The 14,127-nt window shown below is 41.3% G+C and overlaps 1 protein-coding gene across 1 annotated transcript; it reads left to right on the top strand.

Moving 5' to 3' along the window:
* Nucleotides 1–1,419: 1,419 nt before the first annotated feature.
* LOC139399916 (galactose-specific lectin nattectin-like) lies at nt 1,420–5,689 on the top strand. Its single transcript, XM_071145042.1, has 7 exons — nt 1,420–1,732; nt 2,813–2,894; nt 3,036–3,302; nt 3,828–3,922; nt 4,582–4,716; nt 5,168–5,306; nt 5,461–5,689. Exons 2-7 carry the CDS (start codon nt 2,825–2,827, stop codon nt 5,526–5,528), a joined length of 774 nt encoding a protein of 257 aa, XP_071001143.1. The 5' UTR covers nt 1,420–1,732; nt 2,813–2,824; the 3' UTR covers nt 5,529–5,689.
* The last annotated feature ends 8,438 nt before the right edge of the window (nt 5,690–14,127 follow it).

Raw genomic sequence — 14,127 nt, 5'->3', positions numbered from 1 at the left:
CAGCATGATCAATTCATAACGCACGAGGAAGAATTATATTACATTATATAGAAAATGATGTTGTTCCATAGAAGAAGTTTCTAATGGGAAGTGACAGATGCTATCTACTGTGTGACCACAAGTTGTCAAAGTAAGGGGTTAATTCCTACTTGTTATATTGGGCTCCATGTTTAGACTTCAAAGACAACTTTGGTAGTGTTATTAACCTTACAATATCTGGTATCTTGTAGGCTATAGAATTATAGAGGAGGGATGTTTCTCTGAAGCTCAGGCAGTAGGGCTCAAACAAGCTTGTTTTTCTAAACCTGAGGCAGTAGGCCAAACAAGCTTGTTTCTCTGAACCTGAGGCAGTAGGCCCAAACAAGCTTGTTTCTCTGAACCTGAGGCAGTAGGCCCAAACATGCTTGTTTCTCTGAACCTGAGGTAGTAGGCCCAAACAAGCTTGTTTCTCTGAACCTGAGTCAGTAGGCCAAACAAGCTTGTTTCTCTGAACCTGAGTCAGTAGGCCCAAACAAGCTTGTTTCTCTGAACATTAGGCAGTAGGCCCAAACAAGCTTGTTTCTCTGAACATTAGGCAGTAGGCCCAAACAAGCTTGTTTCTCTGAAGCTCAGGCAGTAGGCCCAAACAAGCTTGTTTCTCTGAAGCTCAGGCAGTAGGCCCAAACAAGCTTGTTTCTCTGAACCTGAGGCAGTAGGCCCAAACAAGCTTGTTTCTCTGAACATTAGGCAGTAGGGCCCAAACAAGCTTGTTTCTCTAAACATTAGGCAGTAGGGCCCAAACAAGCTTGTTTCTCTAAACCTGAGGCAGTAGGCCCAAACAAGCTTGTTTCTCTGAAGCTCAGGCAGTAGGCCCAAACAAGCTTGTTTCTCTGAACCTGAGGCAGTAGGCCCAAACAAGCTTGTTTCTCTGAACATTAGGCAGTAGGGCCCAAACAAGCTTGTTTCTCTAAACATTAGGCAGTAGGGCCCAAACAAGCTTGTTTCTCTAAACCTGAGGCAGTAGGCCCAAACAAGCTTGTTTCTCTGAACCTGAGTCAGTAGGCCCAAACAAGCTTGTTTCTCTGAACCTCAGTGACTTCATTTGCCGCTACAGAATCACAGTGTTCAGAGACTACAGTAGATATCAGGGTCCTCTGTCCTTGTTCCTCCAGTCTGGCGTCAATCACTATCAACGGATTGGAGTTTAACCCATAACATTCTGATTCAATTCTAGTGACCATCAACCCAAATGTCACAAACAGAACAGTGGAAATCGTGTGTATTACGATTAAATATGATGAATATTGTTTTAATCTCTTTAAATATTCCCGGTACACAGTCAATTCAGGAAGTTCATTTAAATTCCATTTCAACTTAAAGGATGATAGAGAGAGATAGAAAAATAGAGGGAGGGGTCTGACTGGATGGGTCCTTAAAAAGGAGAGGAGGGAGAGGAAGAACTCAACTCAGAGGCAGGACAGACAGAGAGAGAGAGAGAGAGAGAGAGAGAGAGAGAGAGAGACTAGAAGTCAACTCACAGGCAGGACAGACAGAGAGAGAGAGAGACTAGAACTCAACTCACAGGCAGGACAGAGAGAGAGAGAGAGAGAGAGACTAGAAGTCAACTTACAGGCAGGACAGACAGAGAGAGGGAGACTAGAAGTCAACTTACAGGCAGGACAGAGAGAGAGAAAATAGTGAAAACCTTTGAAGATCTCTGAAGAAGTGAAGCTACAACTGAAGACTTTAGAAGGTGAGATTTCAACATCTGTTCATCTAATACTGTACCTGACTGCATCCCAACTGACCTCCCATTCCCTTTGTAGAGCACTACTTTAGACAAGGGCCCTGGTTATATGTAGCTCTGGTCAAAAGTAGTGCACTACATAGGGAAACTCTGTACTAGGGACACAAATGGGTGAACGTTTTGGACCGAGTTTAGGAACTGCTGTGCTAAGGAATTCAAGGAATACTAATTACAGTAGATTAGCCTAGTACACATGAATATGTACTCACAGATTGGGGTCCCCAGGACAGAGTTTGGAAAACGTTGCCTCGTCAATTAAATCACCAAGCCGTTCATTAGTTGAATCTGCTCTGATCGTACTGGAATACATCTGTGGAACGGCGGGAGGTTCCAAAAGGGTTCTTCAGCTGTCCCCATAGGACAGCCCTTTGAAGATCCATTTTTGGTTCCAGGTAGAACCCTTTTGGTTCCAGGTAGAATGGCTGGATGGTTCCAGGTAGAATGGCTGGATGGTTCCAGGTAGAACCCCTTTGGTTCCAGGTAGAATGGCTGGATGGTTCCAGGTAGAACCCTTTTGGTTCCAGGTAGAATGGCTGGATGGTTCCAGGTAGAACCTTTTTGGTTCCAGGTAGAATGGCTGGATGGTTCCAGGTAGAACCCTTTTGGTTCCAGGTAGAATGGCTGGATGTACTTTGAGAGGTCTTTGAAACACTGCACTCCCCTACACTCTGAAGTACTCACTGAATTTGTCTTGACAGCTTCTCTCTTTGTCCCTCTCTCTGTCTCTCTCTCTTTGTCCCTATCTCTGTCTCTCTGTCTCTCTCTCTTTGTCCCTCTCTCTCTCTCTGTCCCTATCTCTGTCTCTCTGTCTCTCTCTCTTTGTCCCTCTCTCTCTCTCTGTCTCTCTCTCTGTCTCTCTCTCTGTCTCTCTCTCTCTGTCTATCTCTCTGTGTCTCTATCTGTCCCTCTCTCTCTCTCTCTCTCTCTCTCTCTCTCTGTCTCTCTCTGTCTCTCTCTCTGTCTCTCTCTCTCTCTCTCTCTCTGTCTCTCTCTCTCTCTCTCTCTCTCTCTCTCTCTCTCTCTCAGGAGACAATCACCATGGCGATGTTGACCACTCTTCTGCTTCTCAGCGCTGTCTTTGCTCTGGGAGATGCAAGGGGTAGCAGAGGTATTCTGACCGAAGGTTTTGTTGACCTGTACCTTTTCATTTCTAGCATGGAATCTGTAATGCTGATTGAATAAATTCCCAAGACTTTTAACAAGCACGTGTCTCAATATTCCCTTTCTCTTTGTCTCTCTTTTGTTGTAGGGGATCGGCATAATCACTGTGACTCGGAGGAAATCATTCCTCCTCCGAAAGATCCGTACGACTCAGAGGAAAACAGTTCTCCTTCGGAGGAACACATTCCTCCTCCGACAGATTATTCTGACTCGGAGGAACACATTCCTCCTCCGAAAGATCGGTCTGATTCAGAGGAACACATCCCTCCTCCGAAAAATCGGTCTGATTCAAAGGAACACATTTCTCCTCCGAAACATTGGTCTGACTCAGAAGAAAACATTCCTCCCCGGAAAGGTGAGAAACATATTATGTATAAACAACCTAAATAAATATATATAAATATATAAACAATATGCAAACTGCAGTTAAATGACGGTGAAATGACAGTTTATGTTACAAAACAAGCGTGTAGAGAATTATTGTACTAATCTAAACTGCTGTGAAATATATTTTCAATAACCACAAATATTAAAATATTATATATAAAATATTGTTTAGCTGTTTGAAGTGTACAAAACCAAAAGTAAAAGACACAAACACAAAATGTTATAACGGATAGCGCACATAGATCTACCACTTCTTAGACTGGCTTTCAATGAGAATGACAGATCTATAACTCACATTTCTATGTGAATTTGGTCATGTTGCCCGAAAAGTTACATTTCAAAGTGAATCGGTTATTTTTCCACAACACACGGTTAGCCGTGGTGTGTTGCTCAGCAACGTCACAGCTGGAACGCACTGTTGACGGATCAGATTGTCTGATGGGAACAAACCATTTCATAATTTAATTTAATATGATCTCTCTCCCCCTTACAGAGTGGCATCGCAGAGTCTGCCCAAACGGCTGGCCCAGATATAAGACACACTGCTATCACTACTTCCCCTTCATGACCACATGGCCAGAGGCAGAGGTACCTGGATGTCTGCTGTACATAATTGAGATGATCTGTGTGCATGATGTTAAGTATCGGTGGTTTAATGAGAGATCAGCAGGTTAGAATCTGGTAGCAGTGATGGAATTGAAGGATTTTGGAAACTGGCCAGCCGGGTTAGAAGACAGCAATTTCTACTAGCCAGGATCCAAAATGTGCCATGGGATAATGGAAAAACAATAATTGACCTGCATCTTATGCTAGTTGGAACCATTTTCTAGAAGCCTGGTCTGAAAAGCACTATAGTTGGCTGGAGGGGATGCTATTTCCATCCCTGTCTGGGGGTCGTACAGGGTTGCAGTTGACTCTGTAGGTTTAATCTGTGTTCAACAGGGTTGAGAAACTATATCATGACGTGCTATTCCTTCTATTTATCTTTATATTCTACCTCTGTTTCTCTCTCCCCTCTCTCTGTGTCTCTCTGTGTCTCTCTGTGTCTCTCTGTGTCTCTCTCTCCCCTCTCTCTGTGTACCTCTCCCCTCTCTCTGTGTGTCTCTCTGTCTCTCTGTGTCTCTCTGTGTCTCTCTGTGTGTCTCTCTCTCTCTCTGTCCCCTCTCTCTGTCTCTCTCTCTCTCACTTCTTCTCTCCCCTCTCTCTCTCTCTCTCTTTCTCTCTTTCTCCCCTCTGTCTCTCTCCAGAGGAAATGTTTGCGCTTGGGAGGTAACCTGGCGTCAGTGCACAGCCTTCCCCAGTATCGTTTCCTTCAGTCTGTCATCAGGAAGAGTACCAGGAAAGTCCAGCGTACCTGGATAGGAGCCAACGACGCCATCAAGGTCAGAAGCATCGTCTGTTCAACACTCCTGGAAACATATAGGATGCATTGACTACAGAACCTTAACCCACAAATTCTGAATGCTGCCCTCTACCCTATTGAAGTTAACCTAGGGTCTGTGGGATGCTTAACATATAGGATGCATTGATTCTTTATGAATAGAACCTATAAAGGCCTGGTTTTACCCACAGATCCGTTTGTTTTCAAAGCTTGTTACCTAATATTACAAACACTGTCTAGCTTCAAGCCATGGTTACATCATGCTTATCTCATAGATGGTCAGTCCTGGTATCCATAACTCTGTCTAGGAATCTGAGTGGTTACATTTCTCCAGGCCCATCCCTCAGCTTTTTACCCAATTCCCAGATTGCCTCTTTAAAGACAGTAACTACAGTGTGTATATATAGTGTTTACTGTCTGCTAGTGATGCATCGTCCTGTGTGCTCTCATAGGAGGGTCTCTGGCTGTGGAGCGACGGGTCCAGGTTTAACTACCAGAACTGGGGCCCGGGTCAACCCTCTAACTATAACCATGGTGTTATTAAGGACAACACGAACGGCCGGGAGCATTGCATGGAGATGAACTATGGAGGTACAATCCTGTCACCAGACTAGTCTCCTGCTCATTATACATCAAACATTTGGATACTAGTAAAATACATCTTAAAGGGAATTTGTTCCTTTTTTAGCTATAAATTTATAAAACAAAGATAATACCTACCTCTCTATGTTTCTCTCGTTCCCAGCTTCTCGCTGCCAGAACGATGCCCCTTGCTGGTTTACATTTCCCTTCCTGTGTTCCAGAAAGTTGTGATGTCCACATTTTGGGAGAGACGACGTTGGAAAGGCTCTCTAAAGCATATGAGATTGTTTTAAATAAAGGCACCATCTGAAATGTTACCTTTTGTTCAGTGGTCACTTATACAAAACAAAACACCAGCTAGATCCAACTATTAAACTCTGTAGTGTGAAGTAAATAACATCTTTGGTAAAAAATACATGTTCAACAGTTTTTCAGCTTTTCACTTTTTGTAACACGTTTGGTTATCGTCATTATTTTCTACATTTTCAAAGTCAAATCAGAGATGACCAATTGATGTTAATCATCATCATCATCATCATCATCATCATCATCATCATCATCATCATCATCATCATCATCATCACTACCTTCTTCATGTTTAAAGGTCAATGAGGGGCTGAAAGAATATTGATTCATGACGTTTTTCAAATTTCTTACACACATTTCGTACACCTGTAAAATCGTGTCTGACATCCTCAAGGGCATAGGATGTAAGTTAGATTTAGAATGGGGTCAGGGTTAATGGTATAATGTACTGAACATTAGTGGTTCTATGAGCAAATACTGCCACCTGGTGGTCATTCAACAGTCCTAAAGACACTCAAACACACACACACACACACACACACACACACACACACACACACACACACACACACACACACACACACACACACACACTACTGTTGCTGGTATTTAATATTTAATGACAGAATAGTGGTCTGCTATAGTTGACAGAAAGGAGGAGAGGAGTAGCGTGGAGAGGTAAGCAACACCAGTAAAATAGTATGTATTAGAATGAATGAAGAGAAGTTGATATTTCAGCTGTAGCCTCGTCTACAGCTATTATTATATTACAGCCAACTCAGAGAGTCTGTAGTAGATTAGCACACGGGTTTTCCTTTCTCCTCCTGGAAATTAATTGTAGAAATACAGTTGATAGAACTGCACAGCTACGTTGTTGATTAGTTGATAGAACTGCACAGCTACGTTGTTGATTACCTGATTACCTAATAATTCTGTATATCGGTTGATTAGTTGATGAAACTACAAGGTACAAGGTCTTTGTTTCTGGCCATTTTGAGCCTGTAATTGAACCCACAAATGCTGATGCTCCAGATACTCAACTAGTCTCAAGAAGGACAGTTTTATTGCTTCTTTAATCAGGACACCAGTTTTCAGCTGTGCTAACATAATTGCAAAAGGGTTTTCAATTGATCAATTAGCCTTTTAAAATGATAAACTTGGATTAGCTAACACAACAGGAGTGATGGTTGTTGATAACGGGCCTCTGTAGATATTCCATAAATAAATCAACCGTTTCCAGCTACAATAGTCATTTACAACATTAACAATGTCTACACTGGATTTCTGATCAATTTGATGCTATTTTAATGGACAAAAAAATAGACATTTCTAAGTGACCCCAAACCTTTGAACAGTAGTGTACGTTGTTGATTAGCTGATAAAACTGTATAACTACGTTGTTGATTAGCTGATAAAACTGTATAACTACGTTGTTGATTAGCTGATAAAACTGTATAACTACGTTGTTGATTAGCTGATAAAACTGTATAACTACGTTGTTGATTAGCTGATGAAACTGTATAACTACGTTGTTAATTAACTGATAAAAATTAACAAATAGCAGTAATAGTTGTCACGCCCTGACCTTAGAGAGCCGTTTTTTTCCTCTATTTGGTTAGGTCAGGGAGTGATGTGGGGTGGGCATTCTAGTTTTTCTATTTCTTTGTTGGCCGGGTCCCCATTCAGAGGCAGCTGTCTATCGTTGTCTCCGATTGGGGTTCATATTTAGGCAGCCTTTTTCCCCCCTTTAGTTTGTGGGATCTTGTTTTTGTATAGTTGCCTTGAGCACTGCAATACTGCACGTTTGGTATACTCTTTGTTGTTTCACTATTAAATATCATGTGGAACTCTACGCACGCTGTGCCTTGGTCCAATCCATCTTTCAACGAACGTAACAGAAGATCCCACCACCAAAGGACCGAGGAACATCCTGGACGTGGGAGGAGACCCTGGCCGGAAGTGAGCCAGCGATGTACAACGACAACCCCGGGGTTCGCGTCCACAAAGACTGCCCAATGGACAGCCCAGAAAAACACGGGGTGGTCGGCCGAGGGAGAGTGCCAGAGCCCGCCTGGGAGTCAATGGAACAGTGCGAGGAAGGATACCGGAGAATGGAGTTGGCAACGTAGGCGTTTGGTGGAGCGTGTTACCAGTCCGGTGCAATCTGTGTCTCCTCCTCGTACTCGCCCTGAAGTACCGGCCCCACGCACCAAGCTTCCAGCGACAGTTCCCAGTCCAGAGCTTCCAGCGACAGTTCCCAGTCCAGAGCTTCCAGCGACAGTTCCCAGTCCAGAGCTTCCGGCGACAGTTCCCAGTCCAGAGCTTCCAGCGACAGTTCCCAGTCCAGAGCTTCCAGCGACAGTTCCCAGTCCAGAGCTTCCAGTGACAGTTCCCAGTCCAGAGCTTCCAGCGACAGTTCCCAGTCCAGAGCTTCCAGCGACAGTTCCCAGTCCAGAGCTTCCAGCGACAGTTCCCAGTCCAGAGCTTCCGGCACAGTTCACAGTCCAGAGCTTCCAGCGACAGTTCCCAGTCCAGAGCTTCCAGCGACGGTCCACAGTCCAGAGCATCCAGCGACAGTTCCCAGTCCAGAGCTTCCAGCGACGGTCCACAGTCCGGAGCATCCAGTGATGACCCAGCAAGTCTCCAGCAAGGGTCTGCAGTCCAGAGCCTCCAGCGGGGGTTCCCAGTCCAGAGCCTCCTGCGAGGGTTCCCAGTCCGGAGTCTCCGGCGACAATCTACGGTCCGGAGTTAGATGGGGCTGTGTGTGTAGTTGTATTAGTAGCATGGGGCTGTGTGTGTAGTTGTATTAGTAGTATGGGGCTGTATGTGTAGTTGTATTAGTAGTATGGGGCTGTGTGTGTAGTTGTATTAGTAGTATGGGGCTGTATGTGTAGTTGTATTAGTAGTATATGTAGTTGTATTAGTAGTATGTGTAGTTGTATTGGTAGTATGGGGCTGTGTGTGTAGTTGTATTAGTAGTATATGTAGTTGTATTAGTAGTATATGTAGTTGTATTAGTAGTATGTGTAGTTGTATTAGTAGTATAGGGCTGTATGTGTAGTTGTATTAGTAGTATGGGGCTGTATGTGTAGTTGTATTAGTAGTACAGGGCTGTACGTGTAGTTGTATTAGTAGTGTATGTAGTTGTATTAGTAGTATATGTAGTTGTATTAGTAGTATGTGTAGTTGTATTAGTAGTATAGGGCTGTATGTGTAGTTGTATTAGTAGTATGGGGCTGTATGTGTAGTTGTATTAGTAGTATGGGGCTGTGTGTGTAGTTGTATTAGTAGTATGGGGCTGTATGTGTAGTTGTATTAGTAGTATGGGGCTGTGTGTGTAGTTGTATTAGTAGTATGGGGCTGTATGTGTAGTTGTATTAGTAGTATAGGGCTGTATGTGTAGTTGTATTAGTAGTATGGGGCTGTGTGTGTAGTTGTATTAGTAGTATGGGGCTGTATGTGTAGTTGTATTAGTAGTATGGGGCTGTGTGTGTAGTTGTATTAGTAGTATGGGGCTGTATGTGTAGTTGTATTAGTAGTATGGGGCTGTGTGTGTAGTTGTATTAGTAGTATGGGGCTGTGTGTGTAGTTGTATTAGTAGTGTGGGGCTGTATGTGTAGTTGTATTAGTTGTATGGGGCTGTGTGTGTAGTTGTATTAGTAGTATGGGGCTGTATGTGTAGTTGTATTAGTAGTATGGGGCTGTGTGTGTAGTTGTATTAGTAGTATGGGGCTGTATGTGTAGTTGTATTAGTAGTATGGGGCTGTGTGTGTAGTTGTATTAGTAGTATGGGGCTGTATGTGTAGTTGTATTAGTAGCATGGGGCTGTACGTGTAGTTGCATTAGTAGTATATGTAGTTGTATTAGTAGTATGTGTAGTTGTATTGGTAGTATGGGGCTGTGTGTGTAGTTGTATTAGTAGTATATGTAGTTGTATTAGTAGTATATGTAGTTGTATTAGTAGTATGTGTAGTTGTATTAGTAGTATAGGGCTGTATGTGTAGTTGTATTAGTAGTATGGGGCTGTATGTGTAGTTGTATTAGTAGTACAGGGCTGTACGTGTAGTTGTATTAGTAGTGTATGTAGTTGTATTAGTAGTATATGTAGTTGTATTAGTAGTATGTGTAGTTGTATTAGTAGTATAGGGCTGTATGTGTAGTTGTATTAGTAGTATGGGGCTGTATGTGTAGTTGTATTAGTAGTATGGGGCTGTGTGTGTAGTTGTATTAGTAGTATGGGGCTGTATGTGTAGTTGTATTAGTAGTATGGGGCTGTGTGTGTAGTTGTATTAGTAGTATGGGGCTGTATGTGTAGTTGTATTAGTAGTATAGGGCTGTATGTGTAGTTGTATTAGTAGTATGGGGCTGTGTGTGTAGTTGTATTAGTAGTATGGGGCTGTATGTGTAGTTGTATTAGTAGTATGGGGCTGTGTGTGTAGTTGTATTAGTAGTATGGGGCTGTATGTGTAGTTGTATTAGTAGTATGGGGCTGTGTGTGTAGTTGTATTAGTAGTATGGGGCTGTGTGTGTAGTTGTATTAGTAGTGTGGGGCTGTATGTGTAGCTGTATTAGTTGTATGGGGCTGTGTGTGTAGTTGTATTAGTAGTATGGGGCTGTATGTGTAGTTGTATTAGTAGTATGGGGCTGTGTGTGTAGTTGTATTAGTAGTATGGGGCTGTATGTGTAGTTGTATTAGTAGTATGGGGCTGTGTGTGTAGTTGTATTAGTAGTATGGGGCTGTATGTGTAGTTGTATTAGTAGCATGGGGCTGTGTGTGTAGTTGCATTAGTAGTATATGTAGTTGTATTAGTAGTATGTGTAGTTGTATTGGTAGTATGGGGCTGTGTGTGTAGTTGTATTAGTAGTATATGTAGTTGTATTAGTAGTATATGTAGTTGTATTAGTAGTATGTGTAGTTGTATTAGTAGTATAGGGCTGTATGTGTAGTTGTATTAGTAGTATGGGGCTGTATGTGTAGTTGTATTAGTAGTATAGGGCTGTACGTGTAGTTGTATTAGTAGTGTATGTAGTTGTATTAGTAGTATAGGGCTGTATGTGTAGTTGTATTAGTAATTTAGGGCTGTGTGTGTAGTTGTATTAGTAGTATGGGGCTGTATGTGTAGTTGTATTAGTAGTATTGGGCTGTATGTGTAGTTGTATTAGTAATTTAGGGCTGTGTGTGTAGTTGTATTAGTAGTATGGGGCTGTATGTGTAGTTGTATTAGTAATTTAGGGCTGTGTGTGTAGTTGTATTAGTAGTATGGGGCTGTATGTGTAGTTGTATTAGTAGTATAGGGCTGTGTGTGTAGTTGTATTAGTAGTATATGTAGTTGTATTAGTAGTATAGGGCTGTATGTGTAGTTGTATTAGTAGTATAGGGCTGTTTGTGTAGTTGTATTAGTAGTGTATGTAGTTGTATTAGTAGTATATGTAGTTGTATTAGTAGTATGTGTAGTTGTATTAGTAGTATAGGGCTGTATGTGTAGTTGTATTAGTAGTATGGGGCTGTATGTGTAGTTGTATTAGTAGTACAGGGCTGTACGTGTAGTTGTATTAGTAGTGTATGTAGTTGTATTAGTAGTATATGTAGTTGTATTAGTAGTATGTGTAGTTGTATTAGTAGTATAGGGCTGTATGTGTAGTTGTATTAGTAGTATGGGGCTGTATGTGTAGTTGTATTAGTAGTATGGGGCTGTGTGTGTAGTTGTATTAGTAGTATGGGGCTGTATGTGTAGTTGTATTAGTAGTATGGGGCTGTGTGTGTAGTTGTATTAGTAGTATGGGGCTGTATGTGTAGTTGTATTTGTAGTATGGGGCTGTGTGTGTAGTTGTATTAGTAGTATGGGGCAGTATGTGTAGTTGTATTAGTAGTATGGGGCTGTGTGTGTAGTTGTATTAGTAGTATGGGGCTGTATGTGTAGTTGTATTAGTAGTATGGGGCTGTGTGTGTAGTTGTATTAGTAGTATGGGGCTGTATGTGTAGTTGTATTAGTAGTATATGTAGTTGTATTAGTAGTATATGTAGTTGTATTAGTAGTATGTGTAGTTGTATTAGTAGTATAGGGCTGTATGTGTAGTTGTATTAGTAGTATGGGGCTGTATGTGTAGTTGTATTAGTAGTACAGGGCTGTACGTGTAGTTGTATTAGTAGTGTATGTAGTTGTATTAGTAGTATATGTAGTTGTATTAGTAGTATGTGTAGTTGTATTAGTAGTATAGGGCTGTATGTGTAGTTGTATTAGTAGTATGGGGCTGTATGTGTAGTTGTATTAGTAGTATGGGGCTGTGTGTGTAGTTGTATTAGTAGTATGGGGCTGTATGTGTAGTTGTATTAGTAGTATGGGGCTGTGTGTGTAGTTGTATTAGTAGTATGGGGCTGTATGTGTAGTTGTATTAGTAGTATAGGGCTGTATGTGTAGTTGTATTAGTAGTATGGGGCTGTGTGTGTAGTTGTATTAGTAGTATGGGGCTGTATGTGTAGTTGTATTAGTAGTATGGGGCTGTGTGTGTAGTTGTATTAGTAGTATGGGGCTGTATGTGTAGTTGTATTAGTAGTATGGGGCTGTGTGTGTAGTTGTATTAGTAGTATGGGGCTGTGTGTGTAGTTGTATTAGTAGTGTGGGGCTGTATGTGTAGTTGTATTAGTTGTATGGGGCTGTGTGTGTAGTTGTATTAGTAGTATGGGGCTGTATGTGTAGTTGTATTAGTAGTATGGGGCTGTGTGTGTAGTTGTATTAGTAGTATGGGGCTGTATGTGTAGTTGTATTAGTAGTATGGGGCTGTGTGTGTAGTTGTATTAGTAGTATGGGGCTGTATGTGTAGTTGTATTAGTAGCATGGGGCTGTGTGTGTAGTTGCATTAGTAGTATATGTAGTTGTATTAGTAGTATGTGTAGTTGTATTGGTAGTATGGGGCTGTGTGTGTAGTTGTATTAGTAGTATATGTAGTTGTATTAGTAGTATATGTAGTTGTATTAGTAGTATGTGTAGTTGTATTAGTAGTATAGGGCTGTATGTGTAGTTGTATTAGTAGTATGGGGCTGTATGTGTAGTTGTATTAGTAGTATAGGGCTGTACGTGTAGTTGTATTAGTAGTGTATGTAGTTGTATTAGTAGTATAGGGCTGTATGTGTAGTTGTATTAGTAATTTAGGGCTGTGTGTGTAGTTGTATTAGTAGTATGGGGCTGTATGTGTAGTTGTATTAGTAGTATTGGGCTGTATGTGTAGTTGTATTAGTAATTTAGGGCTGTGTGTGTAGTTGTATTAGTAGTATGGGGCTGTATGTGTAGTTGTATTAGTAATTTAGGGCTGTGTGTGTAGTTGTATTAGTAGTATGGGGCTGTATGTGTAGTTGTATTAGTAGTATAGGGCTGTGTGTGTAGTTGTATTAGTAGTATATGTAGTTGTATTAGTAGTATAGGGCTGTATGTGTAGTTGTATTAGTAGTATAGGGCTGTTTGTGTAGTTGTATTAGTAGTGTATGTAGTTGTATTAGTAGTATATGTAGTTGTATTAGTAGTATGTGTAGTTGTATTAGTAGTATAGGGCTGTATGTGTAGTTGTATTAGTAGTATGGGGCTGTATGTGTAGTTGTATTAGTAGTACAGGGCTGTACGTGTAGTTGTATTAGTAGTGTATGTAGTTGTATTAGTAGTATATGTAGTTGTATTAGTAGTATGTGTAGTTGTATTAGTAGTATAGGGCTGTATGTGTAGTTGTATTAGTAGTATGGGGCTGTATGTGTAGTTGTATTAGTAGTATGGGGCTGTGTGTGTAGTTGTATTAGTAGTATGGGGCTGTATGTGTAGTTGTATTAGTAGTATGGGGCTGTGTGTGTAGTTGTATTAGTAGTATGGGGCTGTATGTGTAGTTGTATTTGTAGTATGGGGCTGTGTGTGTAGTTGTATTAGTAGTATGGGGCAGTATGTGTAGTTGTATTAGTAGTATGGGGCTGTGTGTGTAGTTGTATTAGTAGTATGGGGCTGTATGTGTAGTTGTATTAGTAGTATGGGGCTGTGTGTGTAGTTGTATTAGTAGTATGGGGCTGTATGTGTAGTTGTATTAGTAGCATGGGGCTGTATGTGTAGTTGTATTAGTAGTATGGGGCTGTGTGTGTAGTTGTATTAGTAGTATGGGGCTGTGTGTGTAGTTGTATTAGTAGTGTGGGGCTGTATGTGTAGTTGTATTAGTTGTATGGGGCTGTGTGTGTAGTTGTATTAGTAGTATGGGGCTGTATGTGTAGTTGTATTAGTAGTATGGGGCTGTGTGTGTAGTTGTATTAGTAGTATGGGGCTGTATGTGTAGTTGTATTAGTAGTATGGGGCTGTGTGTGTAGTTGTATTAGTAGTATGGGGCTGTATGTGTAGTTGTATTAGTAGCATGGGGCTGTGTGTGTAGTTGCATTAGTAGTATATGTAGTTGTATTAGTAGTATGTGTAGTTGTATTGGTAGTATGGGGCTGTGTGTGTAGTTGTATTAGTAGTATATGTAGTTGTATTAGTAGTATATGTAGTTGTATTAGTAG

This window comes from Oncorhynchus clarkii, unplaced genomic scaffold (assembly GCF_045791955.1).
Source record: "Oncorhynchus clarkii lewisi isolate Uvic-CL-2024 unplaced genomic scaffold, UVic_Ocla_1.0 unplaced_contig_6375_pilon_pilon, whole genome shotgun sequence".
In the NCBI taxonomy this organism is placed as follows: domain Eukaryota; kingdom Metazoa; phylum Chordata; class Actinopteri; order Salmoniformes; family Salmonidae; genus Oncorhynchus; species Oncorhynchus clarkii.
The sequence above is the reverse complement of the archived record's forward strand: the minus strand, read 5'-3'. Positions and strand labels throughout refer to the sequence as shown.